Source organism: Oncorhynchus nerka, linkage group LG7 (genome assembly GCF_034236695.1).
Source record: "Oncorhynchus nerka isolate Pitt River linkage group LG7, Oner_Uvic_2.0, whole genome shotgun sequence".
NCBI lineage: Eukaryota > Metazoa > Chordata > Actinopteri > Salmoniformes > Salmonidae > Oncorhynchus > Oncorhynchus nerka.
The window spans coordinates 40,803,356-40,828,318 of record NC_088402.1 but is presented as its reverse complement, the minus strand read 5'-3'; the positions used below and the strand labels follow the sequence as shown (position 1 = coordinate 40,828,318).

At 48.2% G+C, this 24,963-nt stretch overlaps 1 protein-coding gene across 1 annotated transcript in view; it reads right to left on the bottom strand.

Annotated features, from left to right (window-relative positions):
• macf1a (microtubule actin crosslinking factor 1a) overlaps window positions 1-24,963 on the bottom strand; it is a 246,088-nt gene that overhangs the window by 88,166 nt on the left and 132,959 nt on the right. Inside the window, 25 exon segments of the mRNA XM_065020508.1 lie at window positions 61-234; window positions 543-734; window positions 1,016-1,357; window positions 1,611-1,775; window positions 2,509-2,742; window positions 3,059-3,208; window positions 4,198-4,494; window positions 4,656-4,808; window positions 4,911-5,126; window positions 5,218-5,373; window positions 5,511-12,293; window positions 14,548-14,683; window positions 14,844-14,935; window positions 15,087-15,197; window positions 15,340-15,438; window positions 15,539-15,646; window positions 15,997-16,080; window positions 16,463-16,622; window positions 17,609-17,802; window positions 17,991-18,129; window positions 20,103-20,281; window positions 20,464-20,630; window positions 21,659-21,842; window positions 22,423-22,549; window positions 22,698-22,852. Coding sequence (XP_064876580.1) covers window positions 61-234; window positions 543-734; window positions 1,016-1,357; window positions 1,611-1,775; window positions 2,509-2,742; window positions 3,059-3,208; window positions 4,198-4,494; window positions 4,656-4,808; window positions 4,911-5,126; window positions 5,218-5,373; window positions 5,511-12,293; window positions 14,548-14,683; window positions 14,844-14,935; window positions 15,087-15,197; window positions 15,340-15,438; window positions 15,539-15,646; window positions 15,997-16,080; window positions 16,463-16,622; window positions 17,609-17,802; window positions 17,991-18,129; window positions 20,103-20,281; window positions 20,464-20,630; window positions 21,659-21,842; window positions 22,423-22,549; window positions 22,698-22,852 — 10,797 coding nt within the window.

Here is a 24,963-nt window from a genome sequence, read left to right as displayed (position 1 = left end):
CATGTACATACTGTATAAAATAATTCCGCACACCCCATCTATTTCTATGCTCTCTGTCACCTGTACGGCCCGCAGTGTGTTCTGTAGTGTCTGTGTGTCAGTCTCTCCGCTGGGTCCGGCTATACTCTGGTTCTGCTCCTGGGTGCTGAGCCAGGTGTGGAGCGACACAGCCTCGTCCTGGTACTGCTGGTAGCGTTCCAACAGACCCGACAGACGCCCCCCCAGATCTGACGACTGGAAAAGGAGGGAGGGGGGGGAGTAAGCATAGATCAAAAAAAGATGAACAGGACACCAAGTAGAGCAATATTGAATATCTTTACACACAGCCTCAACTATGGTTATGGCTATAATATTGATTATAATATAGTTATATAAAGAGAATGTAAAATAATGAATAAGGCTTATATTTCAAAGGGACCTTGACTGAATATAGTGAGTCTTTCAACACAATCCCTGCCATTGTGGATATGCTCCTAGTATGTATTGGTACACCAAGCACAGTGGTAATGAAGAATACAATCCCCCTACTCTATGAGACCCACCTTGGTGTGCAGCGCGGTGTAACGGTGGTTGGCGTCCTGTAGCTTGTCCGTGACCAGCTGCTTGGTCTCCTCCAGGGCTGGGTCAGACCCTCCTACCTTCTCCAGAGCCCCCTGGACAGAGTCCAGCACCTTCTGACCCGAGATGGACACGAAGCGCAGGTCTGCCTTGTGGCAGATCACATCCTCCGCCAGCTGGAAGACAACAGGTTCCAGGTCAGTTCGATACAGTCAAGAATGTGTTCAGTTCCAAAGTTTGAAACAGTAAACTTAGTGTCTTTAGTATCATGACTGTGTGTATACAGCTGACAGTAGGAGTGAATATTGCTACCAACTGCCAATATAAACCCTGAACTATTGTTACAGTAAGCCTATATTCTTGCATCTTGATAATGTAAACCATCTCTCTCTGGCTATGCAATGTAGCTTTCTCTCTAACTCACACTAGTCTAGGAAAATCAAAAAACAACATGTACCTTCTTGTGCTCTTCCAGTCTCCCCTTCAGGCCCTGTGCGTCAGTCTCTCCTTCCCCTAAGGAACCCAGCTCCCCCTCACTCTGTTCCAGCCAGGTCCCCAGGCCTCCGTGCTCCTGGAGGAACTTGACCAGCTCGTCCTTAAGGGCCTCAGAGCGCCTCAGCCTCTCCTGGCAGGCCCGCAGCTTCTCCTGGTGTTGGGTCTGGAGCTGGTCTAGCTGGTCCCGCAGACGCCGTTTCTCCTCGGCTGGCACGGCCGAGTCGGGCTGGTCCAGGAGGGATCGAGCGTTCTGGGACACCTGCATCAGCTGGGCCTGCTGGGCCTGGAGCTGCTGGAGCTCCGTCTGTAGAGGGGTTAAAGATCAAAGATCATAATGGGTCAGAGAGAGCCAAAGGTAGGGCTCATCTCACATAGTCTGGAAAGGAGATGAGAGGAAGGATGCAAGTTGACTGTCATTCAATAACCTCTGCCAAGCACCTAAAAAGGTGGTTTTAGAACCCTTTTCTGAAGCATTACGTTTCATAGTGCATTTAGTTGTATACCACAACATGAACAAACGTTCCTTTTGTAAATAAGCAGCAAGGAGAATGTCTGACCTGGAGCATGTCACTGTGTGATTGTAGTCTTCCCTCTGGCGAGGAGGGGTGGTCAGTAACAGTCATGCCAGTTCCTATTCTCCCAGGCTGGTTCAGGGAGGAGAGCTCCTGCAGCAGCGAGTCGATCTGACACCGGGTCTCCTGCAGGTCCTCTACTGCCTTCGCCTATAGGGGAAGAAAATAGAGGGGAAACGTGATCAAACAGCACAGATCGCGGTGAGTGTATATTTCTACCAATGAAAGTGCAGTCAGGGAAAGAAAGGCCCTTCACCATAATTGACACAGAAAAGGAAAGAGCTTTTCCTCTGGTTTAATTGCCAGCAGCATTCCACCCTGCATACCACTGCTGGCTTGCTTCTGAAGCTAAGCAGGGTTGGTCCTGGTCAGTTCCTGGATGGGAGACCAGGTGCTGCTGGAAGTGGTGTTGGAGGGTCAGTAGGAGGCACTCTTTCCTCTGGTCTAAAAACAATGCCCCAGGCATTGCCCTGTGTAGGGTGAGGTCTTTCGGATGGGACGTTAAACGGGTGTCCTGAGACTCTGATGTCATTAAAGATCCCATGGCACTTATCGTAAGTGTAGGGGTGTTAACCCCGGTGTCCTGGCTAAATTCCCAATCTGGCCCTCAAACCATCACGGTCATCTAATCATCCCCAGTTTACAATTGGCTCATTAATCCCCTGTAACTATTCCTCAGGTCGTTACTGCAAATGAGAATGTGTTCTCAGTCAACTTACCTGGTAAAATAACAGATAAAACACTGTAGCTGTTTCCATAGTAATTTTTCAGTACTCAAAACAGTATCCATAAAGATACACATCTTGGACCTTGGTTCCTTATAGACGGCAATAATAAAATCTACGTGCTGTGTTAGAAAGCAGCGCTGCTACTTTAGGCTTACCCGCTGTGTGTTCTGTTGGACGGTGGTGCTGATGGCCGTGTCCAGCTGGGCCAGGGAGGAGTCGGCCGTGTCGGTCAGGGCACTGTACTGCTCCTTCATACGGGACAGTGCCCCCTGGAGGTTGGCCCTGTCCTCTGGACTCAGGCTGTCACCGTGCTCCGCCAGGAACTCCTCCACCGAGCGGATGGTCTCCGCCACGCCCTCGCCTCTGGTCAGCAGGTCCTTCTGTACTTCCTGGGGGGGAGGAGGAGAGAGAGAGAGAGAGAGGGGGAGGGGGGGGTCAGATATAGAGGTTACAGGTAGTGTGGCATATTCCCCTGGAGCAGGACATACAAATTTGCATGTGAAGAGAAAGGAGAATACATGCACAGTGTTAAGACGCTCCGACAGTTTGAACGCAGCCCAGCTCCTATAACTGTGGGTCCTCAAAGAGACCTAGCAAGGTCAGAACCGGGCTACATTAGAAGTCTGGGAGCAACTAAAACAACACAGGTGTTATCTCCTTTCTTGAGCCATGGATGTGAAAAAAAACCCGCAGCGTTTCCCTCACCTTTAGCTCGCTCTGTTTCTGCTGCAGCACATTCACGTCACCCGACTCTGCTCCCGCTCTTTGATTGGCCAGCACGCTGGCAGCTCCAGCCAACCACATTGTAAGGCCTTCCAATCTCTGTGAGCACTCTGCTTTGTGCTGCTGCACCACCTGGAGAGCCACGGACGACGGTAGACAGAGACAAATGTAGGCAGAGAGAGAGAGTGAGAAAAGTAATATTGCACGTTTTGCTAATGAACAGTGGTCAGTCCAGACCCCTAATTGTCATTTTCCACTCAGCTGAGCAGGAGCACACAAAAGGCAGATCTTTTTACATTTCTCTTCAACACCCATTCACACTTCCATTAAGTGCAACGCTTGCCTGTTTCTAAACCCTTTAAAATTTCATTTTATAAAGTCACACTTTGCCAGACGTCGAGCATGATGTGTCCAGAATTCACACAGCCAGCCAGACAGATGGATAGATACGGACACAGCATCAATCAACAGGTCAGTCGAGCCAAAACAACAACGATAACACAAAGACAATCAAACACACGGTGTCCTCGTTTGCCCCTTTGTTCCTTCCTCCCCGTGTCGTACAACAGGGGAGAAGAGGACAAAAAGGAAAGCGTTCTAGCCACAGCAAGGCTTCTCGGATTTAAAAACTCTCTAGGCTTTTCCGTGGTCGGCGCAAAGCGTATTTTCCTTCTGTGGCAATCTGGAAGAGCAAGGCAGACATGTTAATTCACACAGGTGTTATACAGGGACACATGCAGAGGAGCAAACACACATTGAGCATAGAAGCTTGTGGTGGGAGTAGTAATACCGGTCCCTATACGGTGTCTTAGCCTTCGCAGCAGCAGCGGTTGTTTGCTAATCTGATGTAAGTGATCAATTTAGACACAAATGTGGAAAATAAGAATTATTTTTGAAGTTGGCATATTTGCTTTGATGGAGATGATTAATAGTATGGATAAGGGTTAGCCAGATACAGAAAGTGATAGAAAGTGAGAATTGAAACAATGATAGCATGACCACAATCGCTATATGTTAAAGTATGTTCTTACGGATGATTGGATGTATTGAAAATGTATATGTTAAACATGCATTCCAGAACTCCAAATGGGACTGCGCATCATAGCCAGCGGTTTGCCAACCTCTCTCTCCCTTGCACTCTGTCTCTCTCTTTCTCTCTCCTTCTCTTCCTCTTCTTTTTCTTTGTGCCTGCGCTGCCTCTCCTCCTCCCTCTCTCTCTGGGCGGCGAGGGTGTCGGTCTTGGCGTGGGCTTGGCCAGAGGCTCGGTGGAAGCCCCTCTGCAGCTGTTGTAGCTGCCCAAGGAGGTGCCTGCTCTGTTCTGGAGCCAGGTCCTGAGCCCGCTCCGAGATGAACACCTGGATGTCAAAGGCAAGCGCGTTCACGTCATTGGAGCGGGCCGAGAGAGACGACTGCAACTCCTGAGGAAGGGAGATAGAAAGGAGAGATAATGATCCGAGGACTAGTTGGAAATGAAGCAACGTGTAGGCTGAATCCGAACTAGGTTGTTAAGTGCACACTTGAAAGTGCACAAGAAGAGGGTAACGAGATCAAACTTGAAGTGTGGCGTGAGAGCGGTAACCTTGCATAGCTGGAGCTGTTGTGTGCGCTGAGGAGGAGTCTCGCCCTGGGTTTGTCCATCCATTCCTGTCATTTGTGCCTCAGTCTCCTTCAGCCAGAAGAGAAGATCCTCTACTCGCCTCCCAAGTGACCTCTGTTCCCCAGTCACTGCCTCCTGAGAGAGAGAAACAAACAGCACTGATTAGCAAAGGGTGCAATAGTGGATTAAACACCAAAAAACACACAGATCTCATGTTTCAATCCACTGTCCCATTACCTTATGTGCCTCTCTGTGTGCGCGCAGCCCCTGCAGGATGTTTTCTGAAACCCCTCTGGCAGCCTCGTAACCTCGAGCTAAGCTTCGCCCATCCTTTTCCAAGGCCAATAGTAGCTGAGGTGGTACTTCCTGTGGGCGGGGCTCCAGCAGCTGCTCAGCAGCATCCACTTCCTTTTTGACCTGGGATTCTAAATCCCAAAGTTCTAGATCCAAGGTCTGAGATAAAAAGGTTGGTCAATTTTGAAACCTAAGATTTCCATTGTGGTAACATCCTAGATCATACATTTGCAGGTACTAAATTTCTTACCTCTGTCTGTTTGATGATGTCATCAAGGGCAATGAGGCTGCGACCAATCGACTGTTGCTGCTGCTGCTTGAGGCGAACCTCGATGTGTCTCACCATAGAGAGCAGAGCCACAATTTGCTGGTCATGTTCCAGGAATTCCTGGCGGAGCAACGAGGACTGATGGAAAGGGAATGTCAGATAAGCATCAGTCTGAATGGCATTCGACAGCTTGTTACTGGGTTACACAATGCAGATAATGTATGATCAAGTAGAGACAATTTGCTTTTCACCTACTAAATGCATCAATTGCTTACCTTTCCCGTCTTAGCTGGGCTCTTCTCTTTCCTTATCTCCAATTCTTGGATTTCTCCATCCTCCTCCTCCCAGCTCTCAGTTGTATCAGATTCGGGCACCTCATTTGCATCAGACTGTGGGCTCTCGTCAGACCAGGACTGTCCTGATTCTGTGGACTCCTCAAGGGACTGTTCCTCTTTACACTCAGTTTCACTGTCAAGTTTCTGCTCCTGTTGTTCTTGCTGCTGTTGCTTCTTCTTCTTCTTCCCTTTGCCAGTAGTTTCTGCTGGCTGGGTAGCAGGTGCCAAAGACGCCTCCTCGGGTGTACTAATTCTTAGTTGTTCAATGTCCTTGCCAGGAAGATCAGTTTGTTTGCTCAGAGACCTGTCCTCCTTAGTATCTTTCACCAGATGTGCATCCATTTCCTCTGTGGTCTTAGCAGTCTGGGTACCTGGAGCCACAGAGGCCTTGACCAGATGGGCACCTGACATGGATACAAGGGCTTCAGGAGAGGCATCCACAATGTCAATAACACGATGGGTGTCTAGGTGGACATCCTTCTCAGGTGTACCAATCCTAAATTGTTCAATTTCCTTGCCATGTGGGTCAATTTCTCTCCTCAAAGAAATATCCTCCTTAGTTTTCTCCTCAAGATGTGCATTGATTTGGTACGGTGCAGTGGTGTGGGTTGATCTTTGTTGATTGGCGTCAACTCCACTAAGACTCTTGGTAGAGGCAGCCATTTTGTTCAGCTCCTCTGATTTACTGTCTTGCTGCTCCTCAAGCTTCTGCTCATCCCCAGAGACTGAGCTCTCAAGATCAGCCGGTATGGATTTCACTTCAGAATCTGCTCTATTGTGGATGGATGGCTTCTCCTCTGTCGCAGGTTCAACTTTTTCTACCACTCTATGCATCTTAGACTTTCTGTTCTTCTGATTTTTCTTTCCCGGCATCATCTTTTTAAGCTGGTCTGTTTGAGATGGTAGAACAGTCTCCCCTTTCTCTCCTTTTCTAGCCTGGTTTGGTAGAACTTTCTCTCCTTCTTTAGCCTGGGCTGGTAGAACTTTCTCCTCTTTCTCTCCTTCTCTAGCCTGGTCTGGTAGAACTTTCTCCTCTTTCTCTCCTTCTCTAGCATGGTCTGGTAGAACTTTCTCATCTTTCTCTCCTTCTTTAGCCTGGTCTGGTAGAATTTTCTCCCCTTCTCTAGCCTGGTCTGGTAGAACTTTCTCCTCTTTCTCTTCTTCTTTAGCCTGGTCTGGTAGAACTTTCTCCCCTTCTCTAGCCTGGTCTGGTAGAACTTTCTCCCCTTCTCTAGCCTGGTCTGGTAGAACTTTCTCCTCAGTCTCTCCTTCTTTAGCCTGGTCTAGTAGAACTTTCTCCTCGGTCTCTCCTTCTTTAGCCTGGTCTAGTAAAACTTTCTCCTCTTTCCTTCCTCTTTTAACCTGGTATGGCAGAGCTTTTTCCACTTCCTCTGCTGCTACATGAATCATAGAATGGCGAGGCAGAACTTTCTCTCTTTCTCCTTCCTTCTTGTCAATTCCTTTACTCTCTTCTGGTGAAACCTCAGGACTCCCTACAGTCTTAAATTCCTCTACAGATGTCACCAAACTCTCCTTCTTCCCCACTCCCTGACGCAGTGCCTCTAGCTCATCTGCAGCTTGCTTCTCACTAACACCTCGCCCAAACACCTTCCTCAAGATACTCTCTTTTGCCTTCCGTAAAAGGGCCTCTTTGTCATTTGCTGCCTGGGGGGTTTTCAGAGTGAATTCCACCTCTTTTCTATCCTTATGCTCCTGTTGTCCAGTCTGTTGAGAAACCGTCTTCTCCCCATCTGAATCACTCTTTCCCACAATGTGCTCGCCCTCCCGCGTTTGCTCATCCTTAGAAACTCTATTATGAATGGATACTCTATCATGGATGGACGATCGCTCATCTGCCACAGATTCAACCTTTTCTGCTACTATGGTTATCTTAGACTTTTTGTCTAAGCTGTTGAGAACACCCTTCGTTACTGTCACTTCAGAACCTGCTTTATCATGGATGGATGGTATCTTCTCTGTCACAGGTTCAACCTTCTCTGATGCCATAGGTATCTTAGACGTTTTGTTCTTCTCCACCCGTCTTTGGTCCTCGGAGACCTTATACTCTGTACCATCTCTCTCTACCTCAAGAGCATCTTCTATGACTCCAAGCGGAACAGCAGAAGCTTCCCTTACTTTGCCAATATCTTCTGGATCTCCAAACCTCTCAACAGTCCGTGCCCTGGCACTTTCAAGTGCAGATTGAACATCTTGCACAAGGGACTCCTCTTTCTCCTGCGGGGTAACATAACCTCTGGTGAACTCAACACCCTTATCCTTCGATTGTACATTCTGGTCTTTGTTTTCCATTTTCTGAATATCAGCTTCTTCTGAGGGTCTTTGCTCAATGTCAACCTCCCCTTTTCCTTTCTTCTTATTCCTCCTCTTCTTTTTGCTCTTACCTTCAGCCTCCTTAGAAGGGGGTGATGCATGTCCAAGATCATCACGCTCTGTGACCTCAATCTTTGTGTCCCTCTCAACCTCCATTCCAACTTGCTCCACCACACTCTCAGTACTGTCTTCTACCACATTTGTCTTCCCTTCATCTCTCTCAACCAGTGTAGAAATATCTATGTTGCCCTGTTGATCCCTACCTTCTCTGCAAATGGCCCCTGTCGAGTCCATCCGTGGTTCTTTGCCCATAGCAGACTGCCCCTGCTGCAAGACTGAACTACTTTCACCCACAGGTCTAGACCCCTTTTTATCATTTTCTGGTGGTCGAACAGTAACATCTTGCGGAGTCGCCATCTCCTGAAGGGCCTGCTGAACCCTTTTCTCTGCATTGATTGCAAACTGAGCCAACAAATTGATTGACTGGTCTGACTCGATGTCAAATGACTTCCCGGCTATTGAGACCTCTCCATCTTCCATCTCTTCTTCAATGTGTACAGAGCCATGGTGTTGCAGATCTTCTGACTGCTTGAACGTTCCAGCTTCTAGAGTCTTTACAATGTCCTCTGTGATCATCAAAGGGTTATACCCCTTTTCTGACTCTTCTGGATGTGGGGATGGAGAAATAACTTCAGAGCTTTCAATAATTATTTTGGTTTGGCTGTCTGGACTGGATATTGATAATGTGACTGCAGGACTATAGGTCCCATCTGAAGAGGCAATGGGTGTTGAACTATCCTCATCGTCACATTCTACGTCCATGGAGCCCAAGTTGCCCTGGAGTTCTGCAGCCATTTCTCTGGATATAAGCCCATATTTGACAGCTTTTTTCAGGCTAGAGACTCTCTGCCCCGTGGAAGGGTCAAACAAGCCCCCTTTCAGAACCTGGTTGGTGGCAATGAGCCTGGCCATATGTTCTCCCACCAGCCCTTTCTTAGAGGCTTTAGGCAGAGGGAGCCTAGCTCCATTGGAAATATCAATAATTCCTCCAGTGTCTGCCTGGCTTTGCAACATTCTGAGCGCTGGGACCGGATCAACTTGTTGAGATGCAATTGCTTCAGCTAAATTCAGGATTTCACCTGTTTGCTTATCCTGGATTCCCTTGAAAGGCTTCACTTCCAAGAAGCGCTTTCCACTCTTAATGTCAATCTTGCCTTGGTTTACAAGGTCTGAGTAAGGCACAATTTGGGCACTTTGTGGATCCAACAAACCTTGTGTTACACCTGGAGAAACCATTGCTTTCTTGGCAGTGCTCTCATCGAGCAGACCATCGGAGACAGCCTCTGTCAATGTAAGTCTACAATTTAAATCAGGGTCCAAAATGGCACCTGTGGATGCCTGGAGGAGGGCAGCATCTGGGTTTGAAGAGAGGGCGACTTCCCCCTGACATGCTCTCTCTAACTCCCCCAGTTCTGGGGCTATGGCACGATCTACCAGACCTCGCAGCAAAGCATCAGCAACTGACAGTCTAACTCCAGAGTTGTAGTGCACGATGCCACCCTCTGCCACTTGCTGAGACAAGGCTTGATAGACTTCCTTCTGCCCAAGGAAACCTCTTTCAAGGGCCAGCTTTAGGGGAACAGGTGACTTCGTTTTGGGATCGACAACCCCATCCATTTGCAGCTGCAACGTTGCTTTGGTTAGTGCTGAATCTGGGTCTGAGTATTTTCCACGGTATGACTTCTCCAACGCAACTAGCTTTTCTCGTTGGTCCTCCTCTATCAGCCCAAGGTTGGCTGCCAGGGTAACAGACACTTTCTTATCCCTTCGCAGGTCAACCACTCCCCCTGAGACCACCTGGGCCTCCAGGAGCCGAGCAGCTGTGTTGGAGTCTATCAGGCCTGCCTGAGCAGCATCCTTCAGGGTACAAATCTTCCCCTTCTCTACATCCACTACCCCTGCCAGGGTCTTCTCTGATTTCAGCACACTCCACATCAGGTCTTCGTCAAGCAGACCCTCCTGCATCACATCCTCCATGCTCAGAGATTCGCACGCGCTGACATCCAGGAAACCTCCGAAAAGTCCTGCCTTGGCCATCAGCTTGACTGCAGTGTGTCCAGGGAGGACCCCCTGAGCCACGGCTTCATCTGGGAGAAGCCGCTGCCCTCCTTCCATCAGTAGACCCCCTTGGTGAAGCTCTGAGGTCAACCTTTCCAGCTCAACATCCTCCTCACTCTTTACTGCTGCTGCCTCTAAACTCATAACCTGGGGTGGGGTCTTCACTGTGACCCTCTGAGAATCCTTCATAGTATGTTTAACTCCAACACTCACAGGCATGCTCTCATTTTCATTAGTCTCTGATGGTGGAATAGGGTTGGCATGAGATTGGGTTGGCATCTCTGCCTCGGTCTTAAAAGGTGTGGAGTACATTTCTGAGGCTTCTACAAGTGTGCCGCCAATATCTTCCATGAGTGAGTCCTTATCCTTTGTCTTTTGGTGACTCTCTCTTGCTCCCTCTGATTCAATCTCTACCAGCCCCTCTTCATACGAGCCTGTAATTAATTGCTTTTCTGGTAGTCCAGCTGAGGGCTGGACACTTTCAAAAATAACAATTTCATCCTTTTCACCTTTTACTTCTTTATGTACACCTCCATCTACCTTCTCACTTATTCTCATGGTTGAGTCAAGGTCTACCTGTCCCATCTCCTTAATTCCAGTTTGCTTAGCCGGCAATATCATGTCAGATGTACCATCCCATCCTTGACTATCAGCTTCTTCTACCATCTTTCTGGAGGAAACATATTTTTCAGACGAGCTGAATTTTGCACTCTCTTCCTGGACCTCTCCGATTTCCCTTGTCTGCTGATTATCTGCCAAACTTACAATTGGCACTACTTCCATAAACTCCTGTCTCTGTGAAGTCAAACTCAACCCTGACACCACCACTCCAGGTATAGGATCCTCATTGATCAGACCAGTAGCAGCCTTGACAAGTTCCACCAGCTCAGGCTCGAACAACACTAAGCGCTGGCCAGAATGTGCATCTATATAACTGTGGGTCATTAAATGGAAAAGCAGGCGGTGATGTGCCTGTTCCTCAGGGGCCATCTCCTCCAGAAATGAGGGAATACATGTGTGCTCTGGGGAAGAGGCAGGTGGTGAGGAGGGAGGGGATGACCCAGTGGAGCCCCAGCTTAGGCGATTTAGATTTGGGGAGCCTGACTGGTTCATGTTGTGTAGCACATCTGGGATCTGAATCGCTTTCAGAATCTCAGCCACTTTGGGTTCAAGGACCTCCTTAGCCTGATTCAGGGACACGACCTTGGGGGTTTCAGGAAGGTACAGGGCACCTATCGTGTGGCGTTGTCTCAGGATGTTCAGAGCCAGCTCTCCCGAGATGACCCCTTGTTGTAGAGCCTCTGCAATGGGCAGCAGCTCCCCTGACTCAGGCCAGAGCATCCCCATAAAAGCCCAAAGGGACTCGAGCACCAGCAGGGCCAGATGAGGTGAGAGCAGGTCCCTCTGGATGGCTTCCTCCAACCCTAGGCGCTCCCCACTTACAGGGTCTAGTATCCCACCACTCTGCAGCTGGCGGGTCAGCATGGCACAGGCCAGGTCCTGGTCCATCAGATTGTGACGCACAGCCTCATCCACAGTCAGGCGGCGTCCCGTACGGGGGTCAGCAATCCCACCAGCAAATAGCTGGGCCTCCAGCAATCTCACCGTAACTTGCCTGTCAATCAGATTCTCTTGGACAGCACGGAAGATCCCAACCTTCCTGCCGGAAGCGAGGCAGACGGTGCCTCCTGGCTGCTGTTTGACTGGCAGCAGATACAAGCCGGTGTCATCGCTGAGGACACAGCGCTGCTGCAGTTCAGACAGATTCAGCTTTTCTGCTGTGTTAGGGTCAACGAGCTCCCGCCGATTGACCCGTGACCTGAGCTTGGTGTAGACCCTTGGGGTCAGCAGGCCCATCTCTCCAGCACTATCCAGGGTCAGTCTTCTTCCTCCCAACTCCCTCAGGCCTCCTGTGTTCATCTGCAGCTCCAGGATACGCAGCCCCAACTCCTCTCTGATAAGGCCCTCCTCCATGGCTGCAGCCACTGGAAGGAGCTGGCCCTCCAGTTGTTCTGTCTGGTCGACAAGATGCAAGGCACTCTCCAGCTCTGCTAGAGATTGGCTGATGAGACTATCAATCAGGCCACAGTTGAAGCCCTCTTCCAGTGATAGGCTCACAGGGGAGACAGGCTGAAATAACCCACCCATGGTGAGCTGGGCCTCCAATAAGACATGGCAGGTGTCCTGATCAATGAGGCCACGCTGAGCAGCTTGGAAGACTGGGACAGTTTCCATGGTGCCCAGGTCAATAACTCCGCCAATGGCAGCTTGGCTCTGTGAAGAGAAACAAAGTAAGTGAATATTTAAACTTACTTAACAGTCTGAGTATTTTGTTGAGGAACCCATAGCCCGTAAGTATCCACCAAGAAGAAAAAATACGATATAGTATTAAACTAGTTTTTCCCCCCCTTCTCCCCCCCCCCCCTTTTTCTCCCTAATTTCATGGTATCCAATTGGTAGTTAGTCTTGTCCCATTGCTGTAACTCCCCTACGGACTCGGGAGAGGCGAAGGTCAGCTTAACCCGGAAGCCAGCCGCACCAATGTACAGCTCACGACCGAAGTCAGCGTGCATGCGCCAGGCCGCCACAAGGAGTCGCTAGAGTGGGATGGGACAAGGACTTTCCTGACCGGCCAAACCCTCCCGTAACCCGGGCGACCCTGGGCTAATTGTGCGGCGCCTCATAGGTCTCCCGGTCGAGGCTGGCTGCGACACAACCTGGGATCGAACCCGGGTATGTAGTGACGCCTTTAGCACTGCGACGCAGTGTCTTAGACCGCTGCGCCACTCGGGAGGCAATCTTTTGCACACACATTTCTCTTCCAGCATGGCACAAGAACACTTACCTCTGTTCTACTAAGCATGGCTACATAGAGAACAGAAACGCAGAGAACCAATATACCAGGTAAAAACAAACAGCAAAGGAAGGAGAGAAAGAGCGATCAAAGAGAAGATAAAGCTAGAAAAAGGCAGGTCAGATTGGAAGCAACGGTAAGAGAAAGCGAGCACTACTTACCGTACGGGGTTGGCCCGTGATGCGCAAACACTTAACAGGCCGAGGGCTCGGCAGATTGAAGAGCGACAGGTGAGAAGCTTGGCGTTAGGATTCTGCATGCTATCTACTTGATGGCCCTGACTCGCCTGGCTGACACTCCATTTCAATCGACTCGCTATACTGTAACCTCCATAGGTTTTGGACCATCTCTAGCTATGGCACAATTTACTTTGGACTACGGTTAATTGAAATGGATTTTCTCAAATCTGACTTACATTGAATCCACAATGGACTGATTCTTTGTTCACTGGCTAAGTGGCAGAATACAACTTAACTTAAACAGAGATAATAGGATTCTGCCCCATACTGACTTGGCCTAACTACAGTTATCCTTTTGCTGAGAGCTGGATGTCCTTGATTCTCTTCTGGCAGCTGTTAGTGAGTTTGAAGCAAAATGCTGATTATTTCACACATATTAATGCATTAGACGGCACAAACATATACACACACACACACACACTGTGATCTGGACACATCGTGCTCAAACGGTGACGTGGGGGTTTGCGTAGCTGGCCTCTGGTGCTCACACGAAGCCGACACTGGCAGTTAGACATTCTTCTCTGACAAGTGATTTGATGCAACGTGTGTACATTCTTCCTGAGTGTATAGAACTACCCAGAAAACCACACACACCATTCATAGAACACGCACTCGTGGGTGGGAAGGTACGCGCACACACACCAACACACTCACATACCATCACATTTGGACGGATGTATATGGGGGGACTAGGTGAACGAGTATGCACACGCGTTTACGAAGAGTCATGGGCTTTTGTAGGTTCATGGATGAATAGCAGGGTCGAGTACAGAACTTAGTGCGGGGACAGTAAATGACCATTGTAATTTAGGGTCACACCTATTGTCTACCAATGAGTGCTCAGAGGGGATGTGGAGCATATGGACGGGTGACTATCTCGTGACCATGAAGGCGGGCGTTGAGGGCGCTCCTCCTATCAAAAAGCTACTATAGCATGACTTCTTTGGCTCTACGACTGCTACACCAATAAGGGGCCATAGACTAGCCATTATGCAGATGTGTTTGATGATGATGGTGATGACGGGTCACATGATTGCAAGCGGGTTGTCGAGTGCAAGTGAGGGGGGGGCTCACTCCATGCAATTACATTAAATGTTTGTTAAAGCAAACCAAGTCTATGAGTCGACAACATTCATTATGGGGGATGATGGTGGTGATGATGATGATGATGATGGGTGTCAAGAAAATGCACACGGGGTGACGGGCGACACACAACATGCAACACACTCTCGCTTGCACACAGACATGGCTCGAGAACCTATTCCATTTCAGAACCTCAAATTCACAAAAAGGCAGACAGACATTGCCAGTGAGCAACACACTTGAACAGCAACTTCGTAAGCTCGCATTGGCAACTCGCTAGTGAGTTTATGGTTGTAGCCGCAACCTCCCTCCTCGTCCCTCTTTCTGGGCACCCTCCCTCCATCCGCTCTACCTTTCTTTGCTCCTCTTTGGCCTGCTCCTGCTCCAGCTGTTGCAGTCGGGCGGTGGAACGGTCACACAGCTGGCTGTAGGTGGCCGTCAGCTCATCCAACTGGGAGGTCACCTGGACACGTTCCTCTGGGGACAACCTAGAGGACAAACATTTCTATCAGTTTGAACTTGTATGTGTGTGTGTGTGTGTGTGTGTGTGTGTGTGTGTGGATAAAGGTGAGATGTTAATGAGCGAGTATACAGTAGTCGTGTGTTTATACAGTGGTATGCATGTGCGTAGGAGAAATCGGAACTTACTTGCTGGCCTGTTTAGACATCAGGAAGACTTGGGTGTTCCTGATAGCCTGATCCACCTCCTCCTTCTTAGCCGCTAACTGCTCAGCGACAGCCTAGAAACACAACTCAAATGATTAAAACAACGTGATAGAAAAAGAACACCGGTATATTCATTTGATAGGCTAAGAGAGCATGCTACAAGACAGACCAGCAGATGAATACAATTCAATAAGATACTAGATGCATTTAATAATATTTCTGGACCTGCTGCGCCGCAATGGATGACTCGGCGGAGGGGCCCTGGAGGCCCTTGACCCAGCCCAGCAGCTCTGACACCTGGCCCACCCTCTGCTGCCTCTCCTCCTCCACCTCTTTCTGTGTGTGTGGGGGCGATACGGGGACATGTCATCATGATAGAAATGTATTGGCGGGTACAGACAACAAATCCCAGGAACACATAGAGGAAGGTTGACGAAACCAAAAACAGAGAGCGAACGAAAGAAAGAGCGAGACATACCTCTTCCTCCTCGAGTCTCCTCAGTGCATCGCTGATGTACTTGACGTGTTGAGTCGTCAAGGTAACCAGGGCTGTGTAGCGTGTGCGCAAGTCCATGAACTGGAATGGCAAAGAAATGTTTCTGCTCTTGGCTTCACACACAGACGTTGACACATATTTCTCTGTAAATACATTGCGCCGATCGTCTCCCTCTCCTTACCTCTTGCGTGATGGCGTCTGATGAAGAGTGCATCCTCCTCCTCTTAACAGTGGATTTCTGGGTCGACTCCACAAAGGCTTTGAATGTCATCAGTTGTAGCTCGTAGTCCTGATGGACAAATATGGATACATGTAACGTCGTGACAAAGAAATGTTTTAGGTTGTATTGGTATAGGACATTTCGTATGGAAATTGGGTATGCAATCAATCAATCAATCAATCAATCATATGTATTTATAATCCAGTAACCCTGTAGCCCCACCTCAATTCAAAATGTATGACTTGCGAAAATCACCTAGCATGAATCATCATATTTTTGGACATCAAATGAAAACGTTATTTGTCACATGGTTCGTAAAACAATATGTGGAGACAGTGAAATGCTTACTTAGGGGTCCTTTTCCAATCATCCAAAAACGTGTCTTTACATTACAATGACAAAGTGCTGTGGTACTGTACCTTGACAGAGGTGCAGTACTGTTTGGAGTGGGTTTGGCACTCGTCTAGTTTGGTCTGGTTCTTTTCGATCTCGGCTACTAATGCCTGGGGGGGGAAATCAGGCCCATGAGAATAGACGTCATTTACAGAAGTCACTCAATCGCAGTCAGATCATTCCATTCGTTTCAATAGCCATTAGTCTCAATAGCCTATTTAAAACAAAGCTATCGTTCATCTCTCTTTCTTTCAATGAACCTTTCTCTATGGCTGGGGTCAATATCTATCTGCTGTGTAGTCCTTCTCTCTCTTTCTGTCGGTCCCCTTGGATCCGTCTTCCTAACCCTATCGGTCTCCATCAAATAAAATAAAATTTATTTATATAGCCATTCATACATCAGCTGATATCTCAAAGTGCTGTACAGAAACCCAGCCTAAAACCCCAAACAGCAAACAATGCAGGTGTAGAAGCACCATCCATCCCTCTCACCGTTTGTTCTGCCAGTTGTTCAGACAGGACTCTGCTGTCAGTCTGTCCAGGCTGGGTGTTCTCCTGTCTCTCAGTGGTCTCCTCTATCCAGTGGATCAGAGCAGAGTGGCCGTCTCTGTACTGCTGCAGGACTGAGCCCAGGGCCTTTAGCTCGGCTCGCCTGGAACAACAAGGAGGAAATACACGCACACAAACACACCACAACATTCAATAAAGTACCCAATCAGTGATATGGGTCTATGCCAGGGTTCCCCAACTGGCGGACCGTGGGTGGTATAATTTGGCCGCCCAAGTTTTCGGAGCTAAAATAAATAAATACAAATATATTTTTGGTTGTTGAATTTTCATTGTTGGACATAAAAGACCGTAACAACAACAGCAATGTTTTATTTTTGGAAATGTGTTCCCAAGCATAATAGAGAGATTGTATAATAGTGAAGGTATAATCATTATAATTGATTGGATTTATGTAGCACTTCTCTACAGAGGTACTCAAAGCGCTTTACATAGTAGGGTGAAACTCATCTCGCCTACCATCAACGTGTAGCACCCACCTCAGTGATGCACGGAGACCATTTTTGTGGCAGAACTCACAACAGCTATCAAGTTGGAGAGGTGAGGAGTGATATACGCCAATTAAGAATGAGGGGGATGATTAGGTGGCCATGATGGAATGTGGCCAGATTGGGAATTTAGCCATGACATCGTGGGTGAACACCCCTACTCTTACAATAAGCGACGTGGGATTTTGAATGACTACAGAGAGTCAGGACAGACGTTTTAACAATGTTCCCAAATGCAATCAAGGTTTGAAATGATGATGTTTTAGTCTGTTTGGGCTTGTTTTGCAGTCAATTTGCAGTCAATTTTTTTTTTATTACTTTCCGGACCCCCGACCACCCGCTCAAGAAAGAATTGGCCCGCAGCTGAATCCAGTTGATCATCCCTGGTCTTTGCTCGTCTCTATTTCACATTTGACCAGAACGGTGGTTTTCCAAATCTGTCCCCATCTCAAGGACATACTGTATTCATTTAAGTGTAAACCTACAGTACAAACACAGAGTAAGGCTTAAGTTTCCACATAAGACTTCCATAAAAATGATATGACTAACAGTGACTCCAACCATCCATCCGTCCACCACTCACCGTGTGTCCATCTGTCTCTTGACTCCGGCCCACCTCTCGGTGAGCTGGGCGGCTTTCTCCTGGTAGCGCTCCAGCTCCGGGCTGCGGTCTGGGTGGAGCCTGTTCAGCTGAGTCCCCGCCTCCCGGGCCTTCTGCACCCCCGACTGCAGGGAGCTCAACACCCCCTCCTGGTCCTCAAGCTCCGACTGCCACGTCTGGAGGGAGGGGGGCAGAGAATCAGCACGCGGACACACTAACAAACAAATCCTAATCTTGATCCATGCAACGCCTACGGGGCCATCAATAACTTTTTCATGCATTTGTACAAACATTTGTACAGTATCTGAATTAGTGGGATATTAGTGGATAGTTTGTTCTTTCATTGTATCTGCCAGTCTCTTACCCCCAGTTGTTCCCGTAGGGCCTGGATGGCGTTGGCGTCTGCAGGAACGATGTCCTCCTCACTCAGCCTGCTCTCGTACCTCTTCACCTGGCTCTCTGCGGCCTGCAAGCTGTGGATCAGCACATCCACTGTCTTCAGCCTGGGCGAAAGGGGGAAGCACGCGATACTTAGTCAAGTATATTGGTTAAGAGACCTCTTTGGGCTAGGGGACAGTATTCGGAAGTTCGGATGACTGATGTGCCCAAAGTAAACTGCCCGTTACTCAGGCCCAGAAGCTAGGATATGCATATTATTGCATTGAATGGAAAACACTCTGAAGTTTCTAAAACTGTTAAACTCATGTCTGTGAGTATAACAGAACTGATATGGCACGCGAAAACCTGAGGAAACTCCATCCGGAAAATGTGTTTTTTGAGCTCCCAGGCCATTCATGTGGGCCTATTGAATTTCCAACCAAAAAGCACCAAGACTGCAGTACCTGTGGCTTCCACTGGATGTCAGTCTTTATAAAATGTGTTTTTGGAAAAATCAACAAGTAGTTGTAGTTTTTCGAAGGTCTCCCTCGTTAGGACTCTACTCTTGTGGCGCTCGTGAGTGAGGGCGCGCACTTTGTTATCTATAGTATTGAACATACTATATCCCGTTTTAAATTTGATCGTTTATTTACATGTTAGGGTACCTGAGGATTGATTAGAAGTGTTGTTTGACTTGTTTGGACGCAGTTTACCGGTAACTTTTGGGATTCCTTTGTCTGCATGTTGAACGAGTGGAATGGGTGGATTACTGAATCAAACGCGCCAACTAAACAGACTTTTATGGGATATAAAGAAGGACTTTATCGAAAAAAACAACCATTTGTTGTGTAGCTGGGACCCTTGGGATTGCAAACAGAGGAAGATCTTCAAAGGTAAGTGTTATGTTCCCCAGATTATGTGTTGTAGTTTGTGTATTTGCATGTGTTTATTTCAGGAAATGGCTTCCTGAAATCTCTCAAGCAGCTGATTGGTCGACTCCATGGCTAATTGGAGAGCTGACCCCGCCCCCTCGTCAAGACGCAGCTGTCTCCAATTACCTATTCCATCTGAAGCTATATATAAAGCCAGTGTTCTGTTCAGGAGAGAGATTTTGCTGGGGTTTCATTGCTGGGAGGTCATTGCTGGGAGGTCATTGCTGGGAGGTCATTGCTGGGAGGTCATTGCAGAGAGATTGAATGTGAGGGAGGTCATTGCTGAGAGAGGAGGCTGATGGCTGTGGATAATTTACTATGTTAGTTGTTGGTAGCAGTTGGTTTGTTGCTCAGATAGAGCTTATTTGATGTCCTTTGTTTCTTAGTTTGTTTGAGAAATTATTTGTTCTCCTGTTTCATTTGTTCCCAGGGGGGAAGGGGAAGGCACCTAGGGAGTGCTTAGGCAAGAGGCCCGTGGGCATACATATACCTGTAGTATATTCATTGTCTAGGCACAATAGGTAAGACCTGGGCGGACCACCGCCTGTATTTTGGTTAGGGCACCAGGTGGTGCTAAATTAGGTAAGTATTGGTTAGGCAGGTAAGATAGGAGAGGGGGCTTTGAGATTTACTTTCTTTGCTTTGGTTCCGTCCAGCCCCTTTTCCCCATATTACCGTGTAAAGGAATAAAGTCCTAAACGGTACCACATTCTGCCTGTTGTCATCCTTACACTCACGCCTACAGTCCATACCTCTTTCACTTCACGGAGAGTTGAGTTGTAGCAGGGTGTAGTGTTCCCTCTTCATAGAGGCGTGCGTAACAGTAAGTGATTTATTTTATCGCAAATTTTTGTGACGCCTCCGCTGGTTTGAAAAATATTTTTAATGTTGGTGTATTGGGGGGGGGGGGCGCGCTGTCCTCAGACAATCAAATGCTATGCTTTCGCCATAAAGCCTATTGTAAATCGGACAAAGCGCTTTGATTACCAAGATTCTAAGCTAAAGATGTATGACACTTGTATTTTCATGAAAGTTTAATATTAGTATTTTTGTATTTTGAATTTCGTGCTCTGCAATATCACCGGATGTTGTCGTAGTGGAACTCTAGCAGAACACCTAGCCCAGAGAGAGTACTTTGAGTGTGTGTGTGTGTTTGGCCTACGTACTTGCGCAGGTAGACAGAGGAGAGGTTGTGTAGTCTGTCGATCTTCTCTACAGCCAGGTTGAGTTCAGAGCGCAGCACGGGAACAGTGGAGGAGGTGGGCTTCTCCTCAAAGAAACTCACACAGCGACGCGACACCTCGCCAAGACTGGTCTTCAGACCATCCAGGTCCGACTGCAGCTTCTGACACCGGGAATAAGGGTTAGTCTTGATTTGCATATTCATTATGTAGAAATAAATTGAAACATGAAAAGAAATGAAAGCAACTGAATAAAGTTAGTGCTGGTCCCCTTTTTGTTGGTAGATGAATAAGAGCGTGTTAAGACTCTGGTGACCAGCAGATGGTGCTGTGGCACTATACTGACCTCTTGCTCTGCAATTTGAACAGTGTTGTCGACGCTGTTGCCCGATAGGTTGCTAGGGGGCAGAGTCTGAATGCCGCGCATCAGCTTTTGCTCCGCCTCCTCCAGACGCAGTTTAATGTTCTGGAGCTCTGACAGGTAGGACCGAGAGACAGACTCATCCTTCTCCACTAGATATGAGAGAGAGAGAGAGAGAGAGAGACAGAGAGAGAGACAGAGAGAGAGAGAGACAGAGAGACAGAGAGAGAGAGACAGAGAGAGAGACAGAGAGAGACAGAGAGAGAGACAGAGAGAGACAGAGAGAGACAGAGAGAGACAGAGAGAGACAGAGAGAGACAGCGACAGAGAGAGCGCCAGAGAGAGAGAGCCAGAGAGAGAGAGCCAGAGAGAGAGAGCCAGAGAGAGAGCCAGAGAGAGAGAGCCAGAGAGAGAGCCAGAGAGAGAGAGAGCCAGAGAGAGAGAGCCAGAGAGAGAGAGAGCCAGAGAGATAGAGAGCCAGAGAGATAGAGAGAGACAGCAAGAGAGAGACAGAGAGAGAGACACGAGACAGAGAGAGACACGAGACACACAGAGAGAGACGAGACACACAGAGAGAGACGAGACAGACAGAGACACACAGAGAGACAGACAGACAGAGAGAGACAGCGAGAGACAGAGAGACAGAGAGAGACAGAGAGAGAGAGAGACAGACAGACAGACAGACGGAGAGTAGATAAAGGGTAAATAGAGACAGTGGGGAGATAATTTCATTTCCATCCCACTTAATTGGGTCAATGCACCATCACAAAACCCTTTCATTAGAATTCCCCATGTTGCCCTCATGCCCCAAATGTGGATGAAGCCAAGTCTCGAGTAATTGAGGTGATGCACTCTGTCAATCTACCTGTCCCCATGCAAAACAGAAACACATTTGTCTTTTTAGTGCACTATCAATAATTTGGATGAATCTCAATACTACTAAGCAAGTAAAGCTAAGTAAATATGTGAGCAAAGTAAGCCAAACCCCCCCACTGCCTCCCAATTCTCCCCCCTTTCTCCTGAAACGTGCACTTACCCTCATGCATTCGAAACCAAAGGATTTGTGTCAGCATGGCCTCCAACACCTATCCTCCGCTTTTAAGCACAGGAGTGAACAAGTGCACACTTCAGGGAAAAGGGTGGAGGAATTGGGACTGAGACGCCATATCTGTCCATCTACCTGTCTCCATGTTGACCAGCAGGTCCTGGCAGTGTTCCTGGGCGGTGTGGGCGTCTCTCTCCAGCTCGCGTCTCTCAGCGGGGTTGAAGAGGATGCTCTCTTTGCTGTCAGAGAGGAAGTCAGCCAGGTGGGCCTCCAAATGGTTCAGAGCCTGGTCCCTGGCCACAGGGGTCTGGGAACGTACCTGAGGGGGTTAGGGAGAGAGAGAGAGAGAGAGAGAGGTGCATGTGAGCTAAATTAAAGAGTGTTGATTTGATTCGTCTAGTCAAAAAATATTTTTTAGAAACGTGACGGGGACAGCACCACACAGCCAGATCCTTCTTTCCATTGTGGTCCCTAAAAGTGCATGTTGCAAAAACATGTTGATGTGTATTAATTAACATGCGTTAAGACGTTATTCATACGCAATAGGCAAGAAGTGGATATGAACCTATTAGCAGATGGAGGGGAAAGAGGAAAACATGACAACAGAGGGACACTACACATAACGTAAGTCATATGAGATATCTGCTGGAGAGAGAGAAAGCGAGAGAGGGCGAGAGCGAGAGAAAGAACGCGAGAGAGGGTTGGGGAAAGAAAGAGAAAGTGGGCGAGAGAGAGAGAGAGAGAGAGAGAGAAAGAGAAATATGCTTGGAAGAAACTATAAGAAATAGAACAATTAAGTGAGATAAATGTGGTTGAAGACAGACATGAGAGACAGACAGCAACAGGGTATTTCTGTCAACCACAGAGACGTACGGTGACATTAAAACCGTGTGTCTAACCGTGTCCAGGCTCCAAGAGGCGACGGTCCTGATGTCTTTCTGCAGGTAGTGCCAGGAGACCACACTCTTCATGCTGACGTGTAGATTGTGCCATAGAGACATCACGTTCTGGTACAGCTGCTCCATCCTACAACACACCGAATAACACTCAATTAACGGCAGGGTGAGGTGGGAGAGTGTATGGGCATCCGTGTGTGTGAAAGCGCGTGTTGATCTGTTCGTGTGTGTGTGCACATGTTTATATGAATATGTGAACTGCGTGTGTGTGTGTGTACCTGCTGGCGGTGTCCATGGCCTCCTGGTTGGGCGGTGGTACGGTGAAGCAGACTGACGGCACCATGGCCTCATTCCCACTGGGGCTGATCACCTTCCATTTAGTCCTCTGAGAATTGTCCTCCAACACACACTCCTCACCTCGGCTGATGGTGATCTACGGGAGAGAGAGAGAGGTGGGGGGGAGAGAGAGAGAGGTGGGGGAGAGAGAGAGGTGGGGGGAGAGAGAGAGGTGGGGGGAGAGAGAGAGGTGGGGAAGAGAGAGAGGTGGGGAAGAGAGAGAGGTGGGGAAGAGAGAGAGGTGGGGAAGAGAGAGAGGTGGGGAGAGAGAGAGGTGGGGAGAGAGAGAGGTGGGGAGAGAGAGAGGTGGGGAGAGAGAGGTGGGAAGGAAGACAAAAAAGGGATAGATACAGATGGAGAGATGAGGAGAGGACAAGATACAGAGATGTGGATGTGAGGGGAGGATAAGAGAGATATTGGGAGAGAAGAGATGGGGGGGGGGAATCGATGAGGAGAGATGATGAGAGACGTGGACAGTTGAGGTTATAAAGATTGGGAGAGGAAGATGTATAGAGAGAGAAGGGGAAAGAGGGAAAACAAATGGAAAAATAAAGTTTTACGGCAACAAACAAATAACGCAAAATGGAAACGTTCATGAGTTTAATGTGGTTAGCAAAAGCCCTAGCAACTGAAAAGGAAACTAGAACCACCGCGGTGCCATATTGAATTGAGCAGCCATTTAAATACCATGGAACTATAAGAGTATCCATGGGACTGAAAATGTCTACATGTGGCCCCCCGCACTCATTAGAAGATTTGTTGACATCTGGCCAACAAATACAGAGCGCTAGGGTAGTAAGAGATTCAACTTGGCATAGTACGGTGTGGTCCCGAAGGTCTGGCAAAATGAAAATGTAAAAAAATGACTGTCTCGAGCAGCAAAGCGAGGTCTGTGCATCTAAAACAACTGTCCCCTCTCTCACCCCACCCCCTCCACACACACAGAAATACTGCAACGCACAAAGCTTACGACTGCGGCTAAAACAGTCTCACTGGCTGAATAAGCTGGGATACTGTGGGTCAGTCGTGCGTTTACTTCACCCTTACCAACTGATCTGGACCTTTAGCTCATATAGGTCGTACATCCAACCCAGATGAAGAGAGAAAAACTGATCCTAAATCAGTTGATAAGAGCATAGAGTAACCAGGGAAGATTCAGTGTGCAGTGTGAGAGCTGAGCGCTGAGGTGGAGGAGGACGACATCGGCAGTAATACCTGAACGTTAGCCTTGACAGCCCGGCGGACACACGAGAAGGGAGAGAGAGGAAGAGACGGAGGAGTGAGAGATAGAGGGTAGGAAGGGGAAACGGTAGGATGGAGAGAGAGAAGACATGGGAGAGAAAGATTATTTTGGGATAGCGTCATGAAGACCGGGTTGTGAGCGTCTTCTTTAAAAGGAGCCCGTAGTTGGTGGCAATCTAAGTGTGTGTGTGTGTAGTAGGAAAGGAGAGGAGTAGAAGAAGCCACTCATGACTATTGGAGACGCACCCCTGCAGTAATCACTGCACCTCCCCCCTGACCAGAACGTAACGGTATCTCTCCCACGCCTAACTGGGCAAACCGTCCTTGTCCCAGAGAGACTCACACAGCAGAACTAAAATAGCCGTGTCCGAGCCACTTCCTGTCCCTATGCCATATTACAGGAGTGGAAAGGCAGATTTTCAGATGTTTGCCTGAGTCTGCACAGGTGGGAGAAATTCATAATTCATAGCTTTTAGCTCCTCTGCTAGCATCACACAGCACTTTGGGCGGTGGAGAGGCTTCACATGTGAGGATGAGGCGCGTCGGGTGTCAGTGGCCAAAGGGAAATCTCTTCTCATGAATCATTACTAGACTTCGGAGCGGCTACTGCAGGCTCTTTCAGGGGATTCTTAACGAGTGTTGCTGACCCATTATGATAGAATGCCATAATCCAACATCGCTGTCTTGTCAGCTGAAAAAAAAAACACTGATGGAAAGAGGAGCCGTTAAAAAAAAGCCCACCTGAATAACCTTATGAAAAACATGGAGTAGAAGACAGTCAAAAACATGGAGTAGAAGACAGTCAAAAACATGATTAGGAATCCTAAGGATAACTGAGCCCATTCTGCCAAAATCTGCCATTTGATCTGTTCTCAAGAAGCATAATGATATCTAATGATGTGTTGTGGCACTACTGGGCTGCAACAACCACAACATTGCAATAGCTCTAATACAGCAGCAATCTTC